The sequence below is a fragment of the Porites lutea genome, chromosome 12 (genome assembly GCF_958299795.1).
Source record: "Porites lutea chromosome 12, jaPorLute2.1, whole genome shotgun sequence".
NCBI classification, from domain to species: Eukaryota; Metazoa; Cnidaria; class Anthozoa; order Scleractinia; family Poritidae; genus Porites; species Porites lutea.
The window spans coordinates 15981958-16006957 of record NC_133212.1 but is presented as its reverse complement, the minus strand read 5'-3'; the positions used below and the strand labels follow the sequence as shown (position 1 = coordinate 16006957).

The following is a 25000-nucleotide window of genomic DNA, read 5'->3' as shown; positions in this document are numbered from 1 at the left end:
AATAATATTCCCTGTCACCCAACCCAAGCTCTTTGACAAGGTTATAGTACTGGCTATTTGCTCATAGCTACATAGCCTATATAAGGGAATGCCCGCCGGGGCGAAAAACGCGTTGCAGATTATAAGTTTCGCTGCTTACGCAAGCGACACTAATAAACTAGTGTTTCGTTGTTTCTTAATGAAAGAGACAAGTTGTGATTGAATAGACACGGTTTCTTAGTACTGTATTTTTGTGTAGCGAATTTAAGTTAGCGAATATTTACTCTGGAGTTAATTTTTTAGTGTTGCTGCAAAAATGTTTGCGGTAATTTTTATTTGCAGGAGCTTATTTTTGCGGATGGCTGGAAAAACCGCAAAAGTCGCAAAAATTACAACCACAAAAATTTCGTGCCACACAGAATTGCTTCTTGCTGCTGTTTCTTAAGTAACATGTTAGATTTGTACTGTATCGGTGAACAAAACCTGTAATTCTTTGTTTACTGTTGGGAAGGTCGAGAAATTGGCGAAGGATTGCTATACTTCAATTTCGGCTTCTATAATATCTAAGAGTCTACGTAGTTACTTCCAGTTGTATCCTGTTCAAGCAGTTTCTTTTTGTTCGTGGCCAGAGCTCCGATTTTAATAGCCTGGGTGGCAGGTGTTCGAAAGGGAAGGGGAAGGGACTAAGGGCGCCAGACCACGCGCGAGGGAGGAGGGAGGAGGGAAACGCCTGAAAGGAAGCCATTGTTTTCGCCATCCCGCCTACCGATTAAAAAAATACCTAAAATAATAATGACGACTAGCTGTCAAATAAGTCTAGCCGCGATGCACTTATTGTAGTCGTCCTCGCACTGTTTTTTTTTTGTTTTCCTAAAACAAGAAATCTAAAGTAAAGGTACTATAAAAAAAGTTCAAATGCGGTCGTCCATCGAAGGAATCTTCCTTGAAAGCTAGCTAAAGCTGCAACGAAGCGTGCCGAGTTGCTGAAGGAATCGGGCTGGAAAACTATTTAATAAGAAATGTAGCGGCTCTTCGCAACTTTCAATGCAATTTGTCTAAGAAAAATTAAAACACTTTGTCGTCTCGCACTCTTTGAATTTCTATCAGGATGAATTGGATCCAGCGGAGCACACAAAAGAACGCTGGTGGCGGGGAAAGAAGAGCTGAACTTCGAAGATCTGCAAGAAGGCAACAATTTATTATTAAAGTAAGTTCCTGGCGGTTTTATAACCGGCAAGAAGAAGTCCTCAACCAAAAATCGCCAAAAGTTATAGATCGCTTCGTCTTCACTTATCTTGCCGTTGATAACGCGGGTCAAACGGCAGATAACAAGCTAGCCTGTGAACAGGCTCTCTGTTTGGGGAAAAAAAGCGAGGAAAGGGAAGGCAAAGGGCTTTTCCAACTCCCTAGTTCCCCGCTCGACCAAAGGCCTGTTTACAGGCTAATAACAAGCACACAGGCAGCTTGATTTTTCCTCTGGCGAGTAAAACCGACAAGCCATTAGGAGATGATACTTTTCAGAACCAGTCAGTAAAACTCATCTGCTGTCAGGCCTTTTCCTTCATACGGTTCTTCAACTGCTCTTTTCTATTCTCCTTTTAAGCTGAAATTGATGCCTTCTAACGATGAATTCCCGTAGAGAAATCTCATCATGCTTCGCTAACGACATATGTTTAGTTACTCAAATGGCGTGATGTTGATTTCAACCAATCGGAAAAAGGTATTTAGTCGAAGATTGACATTTGATTAATTCCGACCAATCACTCAGAATCTGAGCGTAAAAAATGGAGAAAACAATGGCGTCCTTGCAGGCGTTCCTTTCCTTTCCCACTCGCGCAACCCACGTGCTCTCGCGCACCCAAATTTCCCCTTCCCCTTTTAACGGCTGCCACGCAGGCTACGATTTAGTACTAGGCGTACTAGGTGACTTTGAAAGACGCGTGCTTCACATATTTGAGGCGGATTAGAATGCCGGCTTTGTCAGAAGCCCTTTGTTTAAAACGCGGCGGGATACTCGCAGCTTAAGGCAAGCACATGCCTTGCCGCTGTCAACACAAAGTTTTTTAATTACATCCTGTCATCATTAACAAGATCCGATCCATGTTTGATTGAAAGTAATTGTACAAATCTGGTACCACAAAACCGCTTTTAAAAAAAGAAAACTAGGTTATGGTTAGTTCTCATTACTTTCACTTATCAAAACAAATAAGTACTTTTATCAATTTTCCCTTTTTTTTTACAACATCCTTCATTTCCAGGCGTTTCACTGTAGTCAATGAAAGACACGTTTTAGGCGGGAATATCTTAATTTCCATCTTTAAAAACGCGATGAACCAAAGCACAGGGTACCAAAGAGTCAAAGGCGCACGATACAGTCCTGGTGTTTTATGAGCACCCGTTAAAAATATTGAACGCCAGAACTATCAAGTTTTCGTACAACGAGGGACAGCTAGTTTCTGTACCCAAAGGTAAGTGCATGGACAGGCTATCGAAGGAATACAAGAGGGATGCTTGCCCATGGTTAGCAGGCCTATCTACGCAAATATATGTCTCATTACATCCTTGTCTGCGAAGTTAGTACTAAATTTACACCCTAGAGTACATTACACGACCCAATCAGCCACACTTTGCAAGTAGAATTGGCGATCAGTGTAGGTAATTTATATTTCTAAGAGACGCCCGTCACACAAAGGCCGAACGCGCAGGGGAGCTCGGGGGGGGGTTTAGTCAATGACAGGCATAGCAGTTTTCCTCAAAATCTATCCAGTTAGAGTGCGATAATGTACGCGTGAACTTTGCCTGCAACGGGCAATAAGCTCAATAAACCGGAAGCTGAACACTACGAATAACTTACTACATCACGTCGCTCAAGTTTTTAGGTGGATACTAAAATTGTATTTTCTTAAGTACAGGAGAGGTTTTTCGCGCATTCTCTTGCGCAGTTTAGCAGTGATAATACCGAGCATCAGACAGGTTACGCACCGAAAGCCACCATTTTACTCTTCTTCTACCAAACGGTTTTCCTGCAATGGTCTTAGTACTGGTCCCCTTGCCGAAGCCTTGCACGAGCAAGATACGGTCAACTTGAAAGAATCGATATTATACTCGGGACAAGAAAAGGTCGCCGTCGAAGGAAATGAGCGTGAAAAAGGTATTTATTTATTTACTTTTTCTTTGGGTATTAAGGAGACTGTATTGATTTGGATCTTGGAATTGGAAGTGGAAAAATCCCAGATAACAGTATAACCGCCTCCTCTGGGGTATCAGAAGCCAAGAATGGACGTTTGAACGAAATAAAAGCATGGTGTGCGTCTACAGAAGATGCTAAACCTTATTTACAAATAGAACTGGAAACCATCCATATTGTCTGTGCTGTGTCAACACAAGGAAATCCAAATGCAGATCAGTGGATAGAGACCTACACAATCCAGGTATCAACGGATGGAACAACCTGGACAGATTATAAGGAACATGGTCAAAATAAGGTACGTTTCTGCATTCCTTCAACTTTGTCTATGACAACTTTTGTATAAAAAACAAGAACAACAAAACCGATAAAAACCACAAACCAAATAGAGTGATTTTCGTATGACCTTGAAATGAAAACGCGCGAACAAAACAGAAACAACAAAAGAACGGAAATAGAGCCATTTCATTGGTTTATCGAATGGATATATACAAACGCGCGTGGCTTTTGGTTGGTTAAGCGAACGCTCGGGTGAAATAACGTCATGCACGAGAACTTTCTAGAAATTAGTCGATACTCCGTTTTGACGTCATACTACAACTTAGATTTTGCAAGATTATTGACCTGTAAAATTCGGTTACATATTTTACACATATTGCAGAACTTAAGGACAAAAAGAAAATTTGAGTCATAAACACTTAAACTGAAAAGCTTTGACTTTTAGAAAACGAGGAACTCTTTCGAAATGTAAATGAAAAGAGTTTATCTGTTACGTTATATTACCTTAGTCATGAACGTAAAGACACGATTAGAAGAGCTGATTGATTTTTTAGCCTAATGACAATAATAATGATGTTGATTGGAGCACTAATGAAATTGACATGAGTAATTGAAAGGACAATGAAAACCTTTGACTTTTACAAAACGAGGAACTCTTTCGAAATGTAAATGAAAAAATTTTATCTGTTACGTTATATTACCTTAGTCATGAAAGTAAAGACACGATTAGAAGAGCTGATTGATTTTTTAGCCTAATGACAATAATAATGATGTTGATTGCGGTAATAATGACAATGACATGAGTAATGAAAAGGACAATTATAAAAGAACTATCAGTTAAAATGACAATTTCAAACTTCCCTGATTGTTGACGCAATCTCTTTGGAAAATAGCCATATTGGTCTTTTAAAAGCTCTGGGTAAATGTTCTTGCGTACTATTTTCCCTGTTTTAAAATGTAATAGACTGACTGTATCTATTTTGACGGTTTAATATGGCTGAACTATTGTATTGTGGCTAGACTTTCACAGGTAGCAACGACCGAAATGCAGAGAATAAAAACATCCTCTATGAAGGTGTTTTAGCGAAAACGCTGAGATTCATTGGCCAATCAAGTCACATCAGGTTCTGTCTGAGAACAGAAATATATGAAGTAAAACTAAAGCCAGGTAAACGATTTCTGCTTATAATTATCCCGGGGGAAGGGATACCCCTCAGAGTTCTCCGTGATTTTTGCCGCCCGGCTTTTCCAGTAGGCTCGGATTCTATTTCAGACCAGAAATGGAAAAAGTACCACTTCCGGTTGCGTTGACGAGTGTCGTTCAAAAATGCTGAAATGACGTGTCCGGACGTGATGAAACACAATTGCAAAGTACGAACAACATTTTGCAATTTTGAATTTTGGGGTGAATGAGAGGACAGTAACCGAGAAATTATGAAGATGTTGGGATGGTTGGAAGTTCGAAAACTTTCGAAATGAGATTTCTACCTCGTTCCCAGAGTCCTCTCAGTGGAAAACGAGAAGACCCTGGGGTTGAGGGAGAGATCTTGGTTCCAGACCTCACGCTGACCGGAAATTTTAAAATGGCCGCCAAAGAGAACACATGAAGTAAGTTATCTTTATTCAGTTGTTAAGATTTTGTCGGATTTCAGAAATCCCTGTGTTATTTTCGCTTCTACGCGACCTTCGAAATTGAGGCCTTTTGGAAGTTGAATGATAGAAAGAGCCCTAGCTGACGGCGAGTTTGAGCCATTTGATTGAGGCAGGGGAATTTATTGGTACCACAAAAGAACAAAGGGCCCAGTTGTTCGAAGGCCGATTAGCGCCAAACCCGGGGTTAAATTAAACCCGGATTTCATTTTCTTGTGTTCAAAAGAATTTTCTCGGAATATTTTCTCTGTTATTTTTAGCGGTTCCAATCATCAACTTGAAGACAAAAAGAATTAAAAATGAAATTTATTTTTAGCCTGAATTTCATCCGATTACTTCAAGTCGTTATTACTCCCTCAGTAACGTCTGAATCGACCGGCCGTTAATGCCGCCCAGTGACGTCACTACCCCCTGACCTTTGCTTTAATTCATGCAAAAAGTAAAACACGATTTTCAAGTGGAAAGCCGAGATAAAAAAAAACAAGGAGGCAAAGAAAGAAAAGATAAGAGAATCATTACACTTGACGGTAAAAAAAGCAAGAAGGTCGATTTATAACATTGATCTCTGAAAACTTCGCGTAAACAAACCGGCCGCCGAAACCACAAAGCGGCTCTAAATGAAAAACCTACAGACTCTCCGCAATGATTCTTCATTGGCAGTTCAATTTAGCATTTCAGTTTCGAAGACAAGGGCCATTTTGCTGTTTAAGATAGAGATTAAGCTTATCAAAATGTTTGAGCTAAACGAAAGAATGCCAGGGATGCGATCCGCTGAAGATCAAGCGACGATCCCGCTAAAATTTTTCATAATTATACATAATTATGCGAATGTTTACACAATCAACCAATCAAAATCACTACCCGGTTTTTGGGTAGTGTGTGACGTCGCTGGACGGCATTAACGGCCGGTCGATTCAGACGTTGTTGAGAGGACAAAACGACTCGAAGCAATCGGATGAATTTCAGGCTAATTCATTTTAAGCTTTTAAATCTGACCCTGGTACTAACCCTGGCTATCTTAACCGAGCCTTTGAACGACTCGGCCAAGGGCTACTTAGGTCCACCTTGTTGAGAGGCTTTTAAGAACGTTTCATATATCAATAGATGCTTTTGTTGCTTAATGATATGCTGATAAGTGGCCCTGTGTTCGGTAGCCTAGCAGTAAATCTATTTCCAAAAGTGCTGTTTATTATGACAGTGGAATCATTGGGCGTTGTTATATCCATACTTTCCGCCCCCGGTTGAGGACAGATGGAATTCTTTAGGGGTACGTAACAAAAATTGAGGACTTTTTTAGGGGTAGAGTAAACAATATATGGAATTCTTTCGGGGTGAAGATTAAATTTTCCTGAGATTCTTCAGAGGTAGAGCCATATTTTTTTTCTGGGGTAGATTGAGGCATAGTCATCAGGGGTACACCCTTATTCTTCAGGGGTAGGAACCATATTGTTTGGAAGTCTTCAGGGGTGAATGCAATTTTATTTAATTTTCAGGGTTAAGAAGTAAAAATATGTGCTCAACCGTGAAGGCTGGGGGTACGGTTATTAAGTCCAAGAGCCCATTGTTAAATGAAATTCTTCCTTTTTCCCAAAAAAGTCCTGCCCTTCATCATTTTTCAGCAAGAAAACACTTGAACTGCCTTCCTATGAAGTATGAGACCTACGTGTCATACTTGAAACTTACCCTGTGACAGCGCATTAAAGATATTTGTACCTTGTCAAGTCTTACTTAAATTAGATCAGGAAATCTATAAGAAATCATCTGGTGGGGTATGGAGAGAAAAATACCCCTCCTCATTCAATTTCTCACACACCCCATAGGTGTCTACCACAGCATTCAACCCAGTGAATTATTCACAGGTATCTGCCAAACACAACGCTTGGAAACTACGAACAAGTTGTATGAGCCTCCACTTTTCTGATATACTGGACTCTGATTCTTTTTAATGTTTGTGAAAGATTCTATAAGAGAAACTTGTTTCTGTATCTCAAGTGATTTCCCTTTTGTAAAGAAAGGCTTGCTTCTCATGTTTAATTAGCCTGCACCGCAGATGAAACCAAACTCTGGTTAATCCATCTAGGAAACAATTTACGCTCAAATCCTTGTTCTGGGCCCTCACCTGTGTACCAGGATTTGAGTACATGCCATGGTTGGCCTCTTGTGGATTTGCCAACCAGGTTGAGAGAAAATTCGAAACACACTTCTGGCAATTAATTCCTTGAGTCCTTTGGTGGCCTACAACCATGATCTGGGTGCTGCTACACAGATGGTACTAACTTAGGTCAAATTAACTCTGCGGTGAAGGCTCGTGTTTCATTCAAAAAAAAGATATTTATATGAGCTTCTTCTCCTTACATAACATGTGTAGAGAACCTAGCTGCTGGAAAGCCGACAAGACAAAGTAGTACCTACAGGGATGCTGATTCAGAGAAGGCAGTGGATGGAAATCTTGGTACAGGTTTTAGTCCAGATAACAGACAGTGTGCACATACCAATAAAGACAACCCCAGTTGGTGGTGGGTGGACCTGGGTTCAGACAACGTGCCAGTCTCTGAGGTGCTCCTAGTCAACAGGTTCTCGCCTCTAGCTCAAGTACAAGAAAGAAATAAGGACTTGGTACTAACATTAGGTCAGTAGTTTTGTTGTTGTTGTTTTCTACACAGATTTGTAGCATTGATTTATTTTTAATTCTGCTCCTAAGGACATTTTTTTGTTCGGCTTTGGGTTCATCGCGTCTTCCCCCCCCCCCCCCCCTCCCACCCTCCACCTTCCCCTAGCAATGTTGTGGCCAAAAAAAGCACTCAGTATCACCCATTTTGCTCCAAATTCAACTTTGTTTGGGGTGGGAGGGAAGGGGTCGCTAGTTTTAGTAATATCACTGGAAAGGTCCCAACACTTGTTCGCTCAAGTGTTTTGTTGGATGAGCTTGGCTGGGAAAGGCTAGAATATGCAAGACTTAAACAGTTGGCTGTGACAATGTATAAAATCCATAATAATCTTTCCCCATCGTATCTGAGGCGGATCTTTACCAACACCTCAAATGTACATTCACACAATCTTAGAAATTCTGAGTTAAATTATTATGTCCCAGACCCAAAACTGAGTCTACAAAAAGGAGCCTACACTACAGAAGATCTGTTCTGTGGAACAAGATTCCCTCAGAGATTAGAAAACTGCCTAGTTTAAATGTTTTTAAAACCTCAATTCATGGGAAAGATTTTTCTAATACACCATGACCCATTGTAACTCTTATTATTCATAATGTCAGTTTTTGTATTTTTAACATTATAGTCAATAGTTCCTTAGTCTTTTAGTCTTAGTATTTTAGTCTGGTTTTAAACACGATTCCTAGGAAGACCATGTAAAATGATACGATTTCGTGTATAAATAAAGATTGATGATGATGATTGATGAACACTTCTGACCTCCATTGTAGTAACATAATGTGGTAAATTGAAAACAAAGTTTACAGGAATATAAAAATTGCGGTATGTAACTGGACACTGTTATCATTACCCAGCTCAATCTTCGGCTTTCACATGTGCCTTATTTAATTCGAGAGGTAACTGCTTTGATATGGGACATCTGAATCAACTAAATTCAACAGTTTCAAATTAAATACGACTTTGTCGAACCTGCGACTAAAACAGTCGAAAATTTGACTTAGGTTCAACATTTGATTTAGAAGTCTCATTTTATATGTGCCGAATATAATGCATTAATTATAGACACCCTTATCCATACTGGATAAAAAAGTTTTTTTAGAGACTGGGAATATTTATAACAAACGGAGTTAAATTCGGCACCATCATATCCGACGTCTGAATCAACTGCCGCATTTACTTACTTTCATCGACTAAAATAGGTGTTTGGCACTCATAACAAATTCCAATTTTGAAAGGCGCATAATGACATAAATTTCAGTTTAGTGGTATGCAGGCTGTTATTGAGTTGTTGTTTTCTTTTCGGTAAGAGAAACTCGTTTATCTCTTTGTAAATCCATTTTATTAATCGGCTTTTGCCGCGACTTAATAATCAGCTGTAATAGTTGATTTTACTTTCTCTTTAACGTGCTTTGTACTTTACGGAACATGATTTGTCGATATCAAAAAAAGAGCGATCAATTTCCATCCGTCCATTTCAATAAAGCAGAAATGGAATCATTTCTCACTCTAGCGGACAACCTCGAACCGTGAATTCGTTGTATAAATATGCAGCATCGACGAAAAACGAAAAAGCTAACCTTTTTGATCAAATTATTTTAAAGTTTAAACTCGAAGCTATATGTAGTGTAAAATAATTATAATTTACTTTTACCGGTATCACTTGTAATGAAAATAATAATAACAACCAGAGGCCGATCACGTCGTGCCTGTTAGGACCTGCGAATGAACATCTGGAAACGCGCGGTTTAATGGATGGAGCCCCGAGGGGTGCACGTTCAGGATGTAGCGAAACTATAGACAATTTACTGATTGACAGAACTGTGACCTTAGATTGTCATCGGCGAAAGCGTAACCTGAGTATGGCGCGGATCGACGTCAAGAAGGCCTACGACTCGGTAGACCATGGTTGGTTGGAGGAGATGATGATTCTGCGTAGATTCCCTGTTTGGTTGTCAAGAACGGTAGATAAGTTAAGCAAGAGCTACGAAACGAGGGTGGTGCCGACTACAAAGCAAGGGCGCGAGAGATCTGAGCCAATCAGGTTTCTCAAAGGCCTACCCCAGGGTGACGCTCTCTGTCCCAGGCTCTTCACGCTTTGTTTGAATCCCATCGCATGAAAAATCAGCGCCAGTGCGGGCTGTAAACTATCTAAGCCCATCAGTGTAAAGGTAATAGACCTCCTGTGCATCGACGATCTAAAAATATTTGCGTCTTCGGAGAGTAAGCTAAACCGTGTTATTGAATCAACCAAGAACGCGATGGAGGATGTCGGACTTCAGTGGAACTCCAAAATGTGTGCGGTCGTTCATGTACAAGGGGGGGGAGGGGGGGAAGGGGCGGAACAGACCCATACCCATAGTGCCTCAGGGCTAAGGGTAGATGAGAATATCTGTGTTTCCGACCTCGAAGAGGGCAATCAGTACAAGTTGTTGGGTTCTTGGGTTTCTTAGAGACAATGAGGCAAGAGCAGAAGATGTCTTGGAGTGCGCAGCTAAGGAGTTTCTTCGTAGTATGTCTATCATTAACTCAAGCCCCTGTCTGATCACAACCGTGTAACAGCCTCGAACCAATATTCATTGCCAGTGTTACGTTACCTTATGTGGACACAGCAATGGCCGGCGACGGAACTTAAAAAATTAGATAGAGAAGCGCGCAAGATAGTTGTTGAGAATGGTGGGAAACATCCCAGCGGTTCAACTGCCATCCTATACATGTCAAGAGAGATGGGAGGTAGAGGTTTGCGCTCTATCGAGGAAGAGTACAAAGTGAGGAAGATAAAGGCGGCAGTGAAGTTATATGGAAATGGTGACACAGCGATGGCGATGGTCCGTGAGTTTGAAGAGAGAGCGGAAGAGTTAGGTCATAGCTCGTTAGTTAAAGAGACAGCAAAGTATGCAGAGGAGATGGGCCTCCAGTTGCAGCTAGAATACCCAAGTCCAACCTGTATAAAACATGATAGTGGAGAGGTGATAACAGCAGAGGAACTGAAGGCAGAGCTGAGAAGGTGTTTGGAACAGAAGACATGGGAAGTGGTGCATGAACAGAACTGGCAGGGGAAACTAATCTCCGCGAGAAGTGAAGATGACAGCCTTAACTTCGAGGGCTGTTTCTGGTGGCTAAGCGGTTGGAAACAATGCTGAACACATACAGTGGCAGGGGTTTTTCAGCTCTACGAACAGTTATTACCTACGAGGCTGTATGCCTGCCAGAAAACGCACACGGATACGACGGGTGAGATGATGTGCAGGCTATGTAATGAGGCCCCTGAAAATGTCGCCCATGTCCTGGCTGGTTGTACTGCCCTTGCGCAGAACAAGTACGTTACCCGACATAACGTAGCCCTGAAGATACTTTTCTTCGAGGTTCTGCCAAATCAATCGCCACTGAAACCGAAGCGAGTGTACGAGGCGAACAATGCACAAGCATTCTGGGATGTCCCTCTATTTGCAGAGCACCAAGAAGTTAGAGCCAACAGAGTAGGTGCTCGCATTATCAACCACGAGTCAAAGCGAGTCATCACGCTGGAGATGAGCTGCCTATGGTTACAAACCGGGAGAAAAAAGAGGAGGAGAAAACCACGAAACACGAAATACGAAATCGCTCCGTTGGGAACTGAAGCAGAAGTACCAAGAATATGAAGTGAAACAATATAATATCATAATTAATGGACGCACTAGGGGGATGGTGCCAAGACTGAAGGAGTTGGTCGGAAGCAAGAGTACGGGAGTTATTCTTAACATGCAGAAGGCTGTACCTTCGGGAACATTTACCATCACTTGGACGTTTAAAGTTGCAACATAAACAATGAATATCGCATTCAAATTTATTAACTCTCTCCCTTAAACATCTTTTGGACTTTTAAAGTTTTGAAGCAATCGTCGATGAATTTTTACAGCCGAATAAGTAATATGTTTGAGAGAATTTTTTAAAAAAAAACAGTATTATTGATGGTGATAATTTTTTTATATAGTTTTAAGTGTTAAGTTTATATTTTTATGCTAAGTTTTCACTATAGTCAACGGGCTACGCTCACGCGCCCCGTCATACTATTTTAACTGTATATAGAAGCATACAAAAGTTTTAACTGCTCCATAATAATAATAATAATAGTAATAATAATAATAATAATAATAATAATAATAATAATAACAGTAATAATAATAGTAATAATAATAATAATAATAGTAATTTATTGCCAAACTTCCCGTAAAAGAGCAATGCAATGGACGTTTTGAGCCTCATTTGAATATTAGCCAAGACCTTCTTTCCATATTCTTCCTAGTTCCATAGTAAAATTTTTAGCGTTGTAACATTCTATAGATCCTACTGATAGAATTGTCGATAATTGTCCTTGTTACTCAGGAGCTTTATGCAATGTACTTACAAGTTTTAATTTTTGGTTTCGATTTCTATTTTTAATTACTGTAGAGCACCTACTACTTAAATCTGTGCTGCAACAAATCAATAGTGGGATGACTTCAATTTCTTGGGTCGGTACCAAGCGCAACATGTGCAGATTTTGTTGCAAATTTCTGAAATAATTTTTTGCAACCTGTAACAACCCGATTTGCTGCAAGACAGGTTTGACTCGTGGGCGGAAAATTGCGCAATATCGCTTTTCATTCGTTTTCCAGATTCCACGTCGTCACCACTGGTTTCCTCGCGGAATGACGTCTGAGGAACTAATGCAGAAATTCCATAATGATGACACGTCACGTCTCAGATCTGAGTAGACCTTCTGATTGGTTTTCTCGCGAGGGAAATTTGCTGCAACCAAGAAGAAGCATTTCCCAGATCTGGGTGGTGACGCGTCACTAGTATGGAATTTCTTCGCTCGTATCTTAGAGGGCATTTTGCGGGAAAAAACAGAATGAGTGGTGGCGTCACGAAAGGTCGGATTTTTTCTTAGGCTACAAAACAAGTTTCACGTTTTCTTTGCCCGTTTTACCGTAGCGTAAGTGACTTTAGAACTTTCATTTTGTTTTATTATAACAGGCAACAGAAATGATGATGTAGTAAATAATTCTGCTTGCAATGGACGGTACACTTTTATCCAGTTTATAGCATCCGCTGTGTGTCACAGAAATCCACTGACAACTGGCCGATATTTTGGCATTAAAACTACGAAAAGACAGTTTCTGACGCTTTGCGAGGTGGAAGTCTACTCGAGAGGTAACGGTCTGATTATTTATTGCATCGCTCTTAGGCTCCGTGCAAACGGACGCAACAACTCCCAACGTTGTTGCTCCAACAATGTTGGGAGTTGCTGCGTGCGTGTTGGCAGTGGTGTGCAAACAGATGCAACAACTCGCAACAATGTTGGGACCTCCAGTGCATCGTGGGAAGGATACAACCCACAAGTCTTTGTAAACCATGCGTAATGAGCGTGTGTGGCCCCAACAATGTTGGAAGAGCGGTGCAAACGATCCAACATTGTTGCGCTACGCTTCGGCGATCAAGGAACAAAAGAAATGTTGGGAGTTGTTGGCTAAAAAGTTTGACCGGTTTCAAACTTTGCACAACAACATGCAACAGGGTGTGCAAACGGAAGCAACAAGTAACATCCAACAACGTTGCGTCCGTTTGCACGGAGCTTTAAACAACTTCCAGTGGGCTTTTGGTTCAATTAGATCAGAAAGCTTAGAAAAGATTCCGAGTCCCAGGTGATAATCGAACTCACAACCCTCGACTTTTAGTTCGGATGCTCGAATCACTGAGCTACTGGAGACCCTTTGGCGAGTCGGGTAGGTTATGCTGTAGGAACAAAGGGGAATAGAGGAACAATTCTTTATGAAGGTTACTTCGAGCTGTTGGTCAGGCTTGGTTTCGCCTGATGTAAGGTAACCCAAGACAGTCTTCGATTCTGGATTCCATGCTGTGGATTCTGGATTCCTTGTCAGTTGGACTTGATTCCGGATTCCCATCTTTACTAGGATTTCGGATTTCTTGAGCTAAATTCCGAAATCCAAAGCGCTGGATTGCGGATTCCACAACGTAAAATTTCCCAGATTCCGGATTACCTTACATGGGGCTATTGGTGGCTTCTCTTTTTTTTTTCTTTTGAAATATTCCAATGCAGGTGGATAGACAGAGAACTTACTATTTTATTGTTTATTTATTTTTTTTATTAAATGACAGCCTGAATATTAGCCGTCGAGTCACAAGAAACCTTACGAAACCACGACGGCGACGGCGACGGCAACGGGAACGTCAAGCAATAGGTTTAATGAGCAAAACAACAACTCTGTACATTTCTTTGCCGTCCCTGCACAACTACGACGTGAAATGACCAAATTTTAAGTTTACTTGGGAACGGGAATGGCAAGGCGAGGAATTCTACCATGTCTGTTTGAACTCGGTTGTGCTCCCTTATCTTCAGCTCCAACGCAAACTCCCTTCTTTTAAGTAACTGGGCCCCTAGGGATAATCGCGAAAAAAAAGTGAAGGGATGCGAAGTCTATTTTCATCGGCGTTTTCATGGACGTCTTCGTTGTCGGATCGTAAGGTCCCCACATACTCCTTAAAGGGACGTCTGAATCAACGAGTCGTCGACGCCGTCCAGTGACGTCACTACTCCTTTAATTTAACTCATGTAAAAAATAAAACACGACTTTTAACTGGCAAACATAGAAAAATCGCCATGAAAGGTACAGAATTGTTTTACTCTAAAATCAGTATATAAAGTTTGTGTTAAATGGTCAAACTGTTAACCACATGCAGTATTTTCAACAAACCTTTTGTCTGTATGGCGCCATAAGTCAAAACTTGATAGCCGAATGAAATACACACGGGGCAATTCCTTTAATTTTTTTTTTTAATTTAAATATACCTATTTGGTCCTTAACTAACAAAAAAGAAAAAAAGAAAGCAAGAAAGTTACAGAATTACACGTGACAGTAGAAATGACAGGAAGACCGAAAATGTGCTAGCTCGACAGAAGCTTGTTAGTAACAAATCACACAAACAGTCGATCACTGTTGCTTCAAAATCACTGCCGAAACTAAAAATCGGCTCTAAATAAAAGCCTACGGCATTTTCGCATTAGTTCTTGATTCCTAGTTAAATTTAACAAGTCATAGTTTCGAAGACAAGGGCTGTTTTGCTGTTTGCGAGAAAAGATTGTGGAAATTTTCAACTCCACGCAAGCACTCGGATCATCCTCTGAATATCCGAAAATTTTCTCATAATTATATTGATAATTATGCGAATGTTTGGAAAATCAACCAATCAAAATCATTACCCGTTTTTCGGGTAGTGACGTCACTGGACGGCATCAGAGGATCGTTAATTCAGACGTCCCTTATGCGACTCAAGCGGATGGCTCAAATTTAGCCTAATAATATGAATCATATTGATTTTGAACTGCGGATAAAGATATAAAAGTGTACATGATCATTAGAATGAAAGACATTACTGATCAACGTGCTTGTTCCTTTGAAGAAAATCTAGCGTATCAAAAGGACACGAATCAGTCAAGTATTGGTTTTCACGCTGCTAGTAGCAAAGCAGTGGACGGATGCAGCAATACTAACTGGAATGGCGGGTCATGTGCACACACGCGTCACGAAAAACAGCCCTGGTGGAGAGTAGATTTGGGAAAGGTGGAGCTAGTGAATGAAGTTTACGTCGTAAACAGAGGAGATTGTTGTGGGGACAGATTGAATCCTTTCGAGATCAGAGTGGGTGAGTAAACATTCCTGTAAAGACAGTGACTGTTTTGTTAGTGTGCGTGCATTATACTCTGCAGATCACGATATAAATACGTGCACTGGAGTGATACTTCTTAATAGCCCACGTTCAATATATTGAAATTCTAACAAGACTCCGAGGCTTTCGAGTTATTTTTCTATATTCGGTTTGTTTGTTTTTTTTTGCGCTCAAGTCTTTTCTGGGAATTGCGAGACAATGGAGTCATGAATAATTGGGAATTTTGTCCCTAAAGCCTCGAACGTGGGCAATTAGTATTTTCTGCAAACTGGATTTTACCATGCGATGAAAGCATTAAGAAGTGATTTTTAGAATTTAATCCATGTATATGCATTCTTATTCTGAAATAGCCCATATTCACGATACCCGTAATCTTTGCACGCGCTTTAGGGTTGATGGGATGAAAGCAATGTCGCGTGGTATGTAAGGGTGCAAACAAGTGAAAAAATCTGCCAATGAGAGTAGTCGCGGTCGAGTTTGTTATTCGTCAAAACGTTACGACGATTTTACTCTTACAAAATGTACAGTTGGTGTTTCGACAAGTTTTTACGCCATTTTTGATTGCTGTGAGGACATCTACGGTCACTACTGCATCCAGAAAAGAAACAATGATCACTTCCTCTCATTATTTACCATTATCTTGTTAAAGGTAAAACGCTCTTCATTTCCTGTTTTCTAGAATAAACAAACTCGACCGCAATTTCTTGAAAAATTGGCAACTTTTAGCACTTGTTTGCCCTCTGTGAAACTACGTGACATTGCTATACAAGCAAACGGATGCAACAACTCCCAACAATGTTCCAACAATAGGCCACTTGCACTAAGAGGTCACGTGACCAATGCTTCCTTTAAACAATGAATTGGAACTGGCTGATGCTAAAAATTGACTGAGCACATCAAAATTATCTTTCACCGAAATTTGAGAGGAAACGCATTTAAGGGAGATATTTTATTGCACTTTGACTTTTCAACAAAGTATTATGATTTGTATTAGCCGCCATAGTGGAGGGAATACTCTTACCCTCCAACATGGCGGCCAAAACTACTTTTTGCTTATATCTTGTGAAACGTTTGGTAGTTACACTCAGATGTGCTGTAAACGTTACCACATCATCTTTTCAACATTTTCCTTGAAGTTTAAGTGCAAACTTTGTGTTCAGAACGACGTAATTCATAATTTTAAAAGTCATATTTTGCTTACATGACCAACTTGGAATTTACTCATTGTAAGAAAATGGTGCGGGTTTGAAAAACCAAATCACTGTTATTTTCTTTAAGATATAACCCACTAATCGTTTTTCGAAGGAAAAACCATATAACTTTCATTTTCATAAAAACGATGTCACATGACCTCTTAGTGCAAATGGCCTAATGTTGCGTTCGTTTGCACGGGGCTAAAAGTTATTTTCGGTTTCAAACTTTGAGCAGCAACTCCCAACAACACGCAAAAACATGCAAAGGGATGTGCAAACGGACGCAGCAAGTAAAATCCAACAATGTTGCGTCCGTTTTCACAGGGCTTTAAGCACATGCAAAGATGTCTAGTATCGTTAAGAAGGTCTAAACGGCCAATCCGTGCATTCATATTTTAGGAGTAAATTCGAGTAACGGAGGTATCACAAATCCAAAGTGTGGGGATGGCTATAGCGTTCCTCAAGGCCAGGGTGCCTCGTTCTTCTGTCGTCCAAGTTTGTACGGAAGATACGTCACCATACGAAGACATGATGAAAGGACAGAGCCACTAAATTTCTGCGAAGTTGAAGTTTATTCCACACGAAGAGGTACATCCGCGATTAGTGTCATGCTCTTTACTTTGGTATTTACATAGGATGGAGCAAAAATATTATTCGTAGTTCTATTTATTATTATTTTTTAATTCTTAAAAGACATAGAAACTACATGAAAAGGCGAATCTTTTTCTTTTTGTATTATTGGCCTCATTAACATATGGTTTTCTTTGCCTAATGAAGCTTATGAAATAAATCTCTGAACATCGAAAGAGCATTTGTGACAAATTCAGTTGTCTCTGAAAGTTTGAGCTCGATAAACTGAAAAGCTTCGGAGAAATTCTCTTTGAAAAACTCGAAACTTTACAAAGAATGCATGAGCTCATTAACGTTTTTTGCTACAATTTGCAATTTCCCAGAATTTGATTGCTGCTGTCTCCTTTGTTATTAATTGCAAAGAGCTGAAAAATGTACAAAATGCTCAAATTAACCAGCTCTTTAGCTCGACGTCTTCTATGGGTTAACTCGTTTGGTAATGAGCAAAAATGTAAACAATGACTTCAGAAAGGATTCGCCTATTATAAAAACAAACAAACAAACACAAGCAAACAAACTGAGAAGCAAACATAGATAGCTGATGAGGTGATATTCAATTAAAAAAAGCATCAAAAAGTTTCAAATGAAAAAAAAACAAAACAAAACAAAACAAAGACAGAAAAGAAACAACGAAAAACAGACGTTTCGGGTGTATGACCGCGTTACAACATTCACTGTTTTGACGTCATGCTAATGTTTCCAAATTAATGCCCACCATGAAGTTTGTTGCATCTTTTGAATATAAAGCAATGCCAATACTCAGGCTGAAATGTACTAGCCATGGAGGTATGTATGGTCCGCATTAGTTTGGAAAAATTAGCATAACGTAAAAACGTGAATGTTATAATGTGGATTTTTAGCCGGTTCATAGGCTAGGTTCGTTTTCGTTCGTTTTGGTGTTGCAGTTAATCAATCTTAATGAAAGTTTCAGACATTATAATATACATCGTGAAGATTATGTGACGAGGTTTAAAAAAACTGTGTCAAGCCGTTCTAGAGATATACAGAAAAGCGCTAAAACTCAAAATTAAGGATAAATGTGCACCCAGACAGGTGATGAGAAAACAGCTTAGTTTTTAGGATCGCAAGAAAGAAAATACACAAAAATTTCCAGATATGATACTAAGGAGCATTCTGACGCTACTTATTGATAATAGTAATTAGAGTTATTTAGAACCTTTTTATTAAACATTTTATCGCTGTTAATGAAAATATATACAGTGGAACCTCTATTAAGCGGACCCTCAATTAAGCGGAAACCCTCTATTAAGCGGACGCTAAGGCGGGTCCCGAAATTAACGTCTTATATTTCCCTTTATAACGAACCAGCGGACACCTCTATTAAGCGGACGCGGACACTAAAATAAGGTGTATTTGGCTAATTTCTGTTGTTAAAAACCTCCATCAAGCGGACACCGGACTGAATTGACAATAATATTATTGGATTACGTCCTTGAAATACGTACTGAAGTCAGTTAAATGTTTTTGCATTTACAAACAAATTAAAGTTGGTAATGAAAGGTAATGAACTTGAAATCTGGATAGCTTCTTTAACAACATGCAACTTTATTACAGTACGGAGTAAGCGTTGAATCTTGGTCGTTAACAAACATTGCGCAATTTTTACAACCTCTATTAAGCGGACCCTTGGGAAGGTCCCGAAGGTGTCCGCTTAATAGAGGTTTCACTTTAGTTTGCAATATACTTTACGTTTTATTTGAATTCAAACATGCAGCATTTTTTTCTTCTCACGGAGGTTATTTGCTAAACACCACAGTTTAAGTTCCTTGTGTCGGCTTTTCACGTGAGCAGGTCTAGATCGCACAAAATTAGGCTTTTATCAATCTAAAAACGTTTTGTTTATTGTTGTCATGGTGATATCGCTTTTTACTAAAAGCTGCATTTTGACAAACTTCAATTTATAATCAATTACTGGTGAAAACTTTATACCGATCGGAAAAGGATAATATCACTTTAACAGTCAAGGCATTAAATTTCTGAGGAGACTTACATCAAATTCAGGGAAACTGAGCTGATAGAAATTTCGTAACTGAATCGCGTGTTTATTCACGGCTCATTACCCATGCAAGAATGCATAGACGAATCTGCAATCAACAACTACCAACGGATTCAACCTTCAATTTCGAATAATAAATTTATTAATGGAATCTTGGAGGGGTACGCTTGACCTGGCTTGACTGTAACGGGAGCGAAAAAGATCGGTATGGTCTTTGAAAAACTGTATCGAAACACCTTAAAAACATACCAAAAATCATGACGTACATGTAGCTCCTTTAACCTTGAGCATCATACTTACCTGGACGATATAACAAAAAACGTATTCACTCTTGTCCTTAAAAGGTTCAATCAAAGTATAATTAAGTTATAATTATCCTTTTTTAGCATGCCAAATCCAGGCCATCGGTCTGGCAAGCAGTGATGCTTTCGCAGACAACAGTTTCTCTGCCTCGACTCATCGTTCTGGTAATGAAGCTTCCAAAGGCCGTCTAAACGGAAATGGTGCCTGGTCACCTAGCAGAAATAATGATGTCAACGACTACTTACAAATTGACCTGAAAGACCAGTTCTTTGTCTGCGCTATAGCCACTCAAGGAAGTTCAAGTCACGATCACTGGACAACAAAGTACAAATTCCTTTATTCGCTGGACAACTCAACTTGGCTTACTTATCAAGAAAACGACATTGACAAGGTATGTTTGGACACACGAAAACTGGCAACGCAATTAGAACTACGTAATGGGCCATTTTCCAGTTGCTCCAAACCTCAAAGCGAGGCTAAGTGGGAAAATATTGATATGAAAATTATTATCTCAAGAAATTTCATCATCTCAAGAACGTTTTGGGTAGTTTAGCGCGTAGAGGGAATTTTTGGAACTCGGACGTTCAACTGAAAGTGATATACTAGTAATAGTTGACACTACAGCTGCCCCCGCTCTGTATATTGTCGGGCAATAGTATTCTCGGCTCAAGCTCGGTGCATAATTTACCGATTTAAAGACTTTGTATGAAAAATCCATTGTAGTTGTTTAAACGTAGAAATATAGGCATAAATATAGAAATAAATTTTACTTACGTAAACTTGGGCCTGTTGTTGCTTTTTCTGTGCAACCTGGGCTCAATTGATGGCCATTTCATAGGGTCTTTCCGCTCGTTTTTCGTTCGGTGTTGATTTCTTACAGAAGGCGAAGCAAGGCAGGTTACTGCGTGTAGTCTCAACTCACAAATCTCTCCAGCATCAAAGACCCGCGTACCGAATCACCATGTCTTACTTCATTTCATGTATTGGAAAACAACACCGAACAAACAACGAGCTGCAAAACCCTATAAAATGGCCATGAATTGAGTCCGGGTTACACAGAAAAAGCGACAACCGGCCCAAGTTTACGTAAGTGAGGTTAGTGAGATTTCTTTATTTACGCCTTTATTTCCACGGTTTAACAACTATATTGAATTTCTCATACAAATTCGGTAAATCGTTCATAATATGCAAGGCAGCATAGAAACTCGCGGGAATTTATGCACCGACCTTGGGCGGCCTGTGACTGATTCTGTTCGATTTACACAGCTTTGGTCAAAACATTCTCAGTTTCACGGATGGTTCATTCTAAACCATAAGAAAAGATTTAATTAAAAGTTGGAATTTTCCGCTATTTCTCTTTCACTTTTTACATACAGTTCATTTTATTTGCGGGAAAGAAAGGTTTTATCAACTCACGCTCGCGCGTTCTAGTCTTTTTTTTAAACTTTGTAGAAGGACATCTTTGAGCAGGGAGTAAGTAAGCACAAAATTTGATTGCCGGCGAATATTTCTATTCGTCCATTGTCTACTAGTTGTAGGCTACTCCGGTTAATTAAGGAATGGGGCACTGCAAATTTGAAGGGGGTTGCTCTGTTTTAGTAGGGATTTTACTCTTCGCATAAATATTTTGAATTTAATATCTACCACCAATAAACATTCATTTTTTTTTTTTTTGTATTATCTTTGTCACGTGACTTGTCACACTCATTTTTTACTTTTTATTTCAATCCAAATTAAATTTACACCACTAAATAAATAACACTTGTAATTTAATTTATTTTCTATCAATGCCCATTGGCACAAAGTTTGTGGAATTAATTGGGGTTTTCTTAAATTATCTACGATTTGTAAACCATAACGTTTCTTGTTGAGAGGGAGACTGGGACGAAAGAAAAATATCTAATAATTACAAGGGAATGGATCATTTCACAAATCCCCGGTTAATTTAGCTTATTTGGCTGTAAATGAAATATCATGGAAGGAGAAATCGGAAAATGATTGTGGTCACAAGTGGTGTAATCTGCAAAGTCCAAATTTTGCATAATTATGGGCACGGCTAGTCACGTGATCTGAAAAAAAGTAGCGTTTGAGGTCCAAAGTGGTTCTGGTCTTAAACACAGCAGTCTAAGGTTAAAATGAGGGAAGATACTAGAAAAAAAAACAAGATCAACTCATAGAGCCCCGCATGTAACGACGACCCACGCCTTAATTCACCTGAGTAGCCGTTGATTCACTCGTCTTGCTTGTTTATGGACTAAGTCTTATTCCCCCAAAAAGAGAGAAGAAGTGTCTGGCAAATTGTTTCCAAACCAAGGTTTGCGAATTTGTGCCTGGAAAACTCTCTCAGTGTTTATATATGCGTAGTTATGCGCACCATATAACTTCATACGCGCCTAACGAGTGTTTTTTGGTCCATAACTTTTAAAACAGCTGCTCCGCAGAATGTCACTGATAACACGTATTATAACGCAAAAGCTTATCGAAGTATGGCTGTACAATAAATGTCACAAAATCTACCCAATCGGTCCGTTCGGGATATTCTTTTTACGTCATCCTAACCTTCTCTCACTCGCAGGAGCGAACAATAGAAACGTCATCATTACCCAACCATTCCATGCGGCCCTTGTCAATAAAAATAAAAATAATAGTTAATTACCTATATTGCGCCTCTTAAGGCGCATTGAATCATGAATTCAAAAAATCTTATGAAATTTTCAAAGAAAATGAAATAAAAATGCTAAGAATTCAAAGCTAGTTTTAAAAGATATGTTTTGAGTAAGGATTTAAACTGTTGACCTGTTTTTGATTTCCTTAACGAGATGTCTCCGAAAGATGTCAACATCTTCCCACGAGGGAAATCTAGTAGCAATCCGTTATTTGGTCGCAGCTGATAGGCAGATTGATCCCTTACTGAAATTAGTTCGAGCAAATCGAGACTTTTTCAGGCATACTGACTGTATGTTTCAGCTGTAAGTATACTTTCCTTAATATACGCGCGAGCTACTAGAGTGCTTCCTCGGGATCCCGCCTTCAGGGCGAAATCCGTAATTCACCGCGTTTGCCCCCAACGATAGTAGCCATGCAAAATGTAAAGATCGCGTAAAATATGAAAATTTCTTTGAGGCTTTCAACGATTGTTATTGCATCCAAAAAAGGTCACAATGATCACCTCCGCCCGCAATTTCGCATTATCGTCTTTTAGATGAACACGATTTCTGGTTTCAGGGGATTTGTTCAGTTGTTTACCACATGAGAAACCACGTGATATTAGGGGAAATTGGATACAATGGTTATGCAATGGTTATGCAAATTTATGGGGAGGTAAATAAGGTGTTTTATGGGCAATATGAAAAGGCAAGAGAGGATAAAGGGGACAGAAAAGGCATCCCCCATACACCCTAATCCATAGGTAATTCGTCTCGAGTTATTTTTAGAATCGGGATAAAGTTACTTCGCACGCTGCGTGGATGTTTCGTGGAGGTTTTGCATGACTAAACGCCGTGCAAAACATGTCGGGCGAAAGGCAATGAAAGCGTAAAGAGATTGAGAGCATTCCTGAGTATTGAAGCGAAATGAATCGACGCTTACCTGGGAAAAGGGACTCGCTGGACTCTTTGACAACCCGTGAAATCAGTTTAACTCGAAGTTGTCGTAACCTCAGTGCTTTAATAAAATGAGAAATTTCGCCGGTCTATTGAAACCGGTCGTTTGTACAATAAAGCAAGTAGGACGCCAAGTGTTATTTTTTGTTGAATAATAAAAGACCAATAAAAGAATAAATACCAAACCAGAAATTATTCTCTCCAAACTGTAAATTATAAATGATCCTGAGAGAATATTCAGTGTGTTAAGGGTTTCCCTGCTGTACTGTTAGCTTTATACAAGAGAGGAAGGGCGATTCTTTTTTAGTTTCCGTTTCGCTGACACAGCTTTAGCAGAATCTCTCTGTAGTCGTTTTCGTCAACAAGACGAATAGCAATATCGCTCTCCGCGTCTTCCGCCATTTTGTTCTGCGTCAATTCGTGAAGGGCGCGTGACTCTGAGCGTGGGTCATCCACGCGCTACACATTCGCGCTATGTGATTGGCTGTTGTCTAATCCGCCTTGAGATTTGTGGTGTTAAAAATAACTCGAAACGAATTACCTTTGGAATAGGGTGTGTATGGGGGATGCCTTCTCTGTCCCCTTTATCCTCTCTTGGAAAAGGTGAATGTTTTTTGATAAAAAATACGAGTAAAACAAATCTGCGGTTATACTACACAATTTTTCTAGGTTATGTTATGTTAAGTTTACTAAAACAAACTTGCGTTCTACTGCCGTGCGAGCGATTTGACTAGCGATAAGTTTGCCAAGGTAACTTTTACACCAAGAAAACGGCTGCGTCAGAGACTATTCTCTTAGTTAAGTGGTTACATTTAATTTGCAACAATGTTCACTCTTTGCAGGTATTTAACGCGAATGATGGGAGACGCGATATAGTAAAACACAGCCTAGTCGGTATAGTTAGAGCGAGGTTCATCCGCTTTCGGCCAACAGAGTTTTCAACTGGAAAAGCTTTAAGAGTAGAAGTGTATGGAATACTCACGACGACAGGTAAATTGTGTAAAGATTCCTGTGTAATTTCGATATTCATAAACCAGAGGAATTATAAAAGCGTTTTCCAGCGTTCTTTATTCGCCTAGTTTGTACTTATATCATAAGGTGAAATGTCATCGTCTTTTTCCTCTAACCCACAATCGTTACAAGTCGCCGATTTGTAAGAGAAACGAACCTTGTACATTTTGGGGCGTTATCGTCTCGAATAGACTACGATCAGTCTCCCCTTTTGTTTTTTCTTTTTAGGGGCACCCAACAAGCATTTGCACTGAATTGCCCTGAAATGCCTTTGAAATGTTTTCGCATCGCTCCAAAGGTGTAACTGTTCGGTCGCCCCAAGGGGCAGTTAAGGCCTCGCAACTTTTTAGGGCTTGTCATTTTGCGTATCCCGAAAAATACCAGCCTACGTAGAAAGCTTAACAAAAACTTAAGATTACCCTACGATTTTTTTTCGATAGCCGAAAGTAGCAAGGTTTGTTTTGAAGATTGTTCGAAAACCTTACGGATCGTAGGCGTGTCGTCCAATTTTAGGACAAGGTAGCATGCATAGAAAACTAGAATAGCAATTTTACAGATATGCGCTTAGTGCCTTAGCCTTTGAGGGAATGTGAGGCTGAGGTTGACCTTGCTTTGATCCAAACCTCCTTCTTTTTCTTAAGGAAATTATGCTTAAGAAATAATAGTTTGGATAAGAACAATATGATTTACATAACAAAGCGGGAAGGGTTGTATCAAAACAAGGTCAACTCCAGCCTCGTTTCTACTTGTAACAGTGTATAACTGGCTATTAACAA

At 39.7% G+C, this 25000-nt stretch overlaps 2 protein-coding genes and 1 pseudogene across 2 annotated transcripts in view; all 3 read left to right on the top strand.

Annotated features, from left to right (window-relative positions):
• LOC140953982 (receptor-type tyrosine-protein phosphatase epsilon-like) overlaps positions 1-25000 on the top strand; it is a 239288-nt gene that overhangs the window by 97031 nt on the left and 117257 nt on the right. The window lies entirely within an intron of this gene.
• Positions 1088-25000, top strand: part of LOC140921755 (uncharacterized) — an 89702-nt gene continuing 65789 nt past the window's right edge. Inside the window, exons 1-10 of the mRNA XM_073371760.1 lie at positions 1088-1186; positions 2324-2447; positions 3166-3464; positions 4466-4613; positions 7464-7728; positions 12764-12933; positions 15202-15444; positions 17061-17249; positions 19695-20002; positions 24056-24203. Coding sequence (XP_073227861.1) covers positions 1088-1186; positions 2324-2447; positions 3166-3464; positions 4466-4613; positions 7464-7728; positions 12764-12933; positions 15202-15444; positions 17061-17249; positions 19695-20002; positions 24056-24203 — 1993 coding nt within the window. The remainder of the gene's footprint in view (positions 1187-2323; positions 2448-3165; positions 3465-4465; positions 4614-7463; positions 7729-12763; positions 12934-15201; positions 15445-17060; positions 17250-19694; positions 20003-24055; positions 24204-25000) is intronic.
• On the top strand, positions 10473-11562 carry LOC140921757 (uncharacterized; annotated as a pseudogene).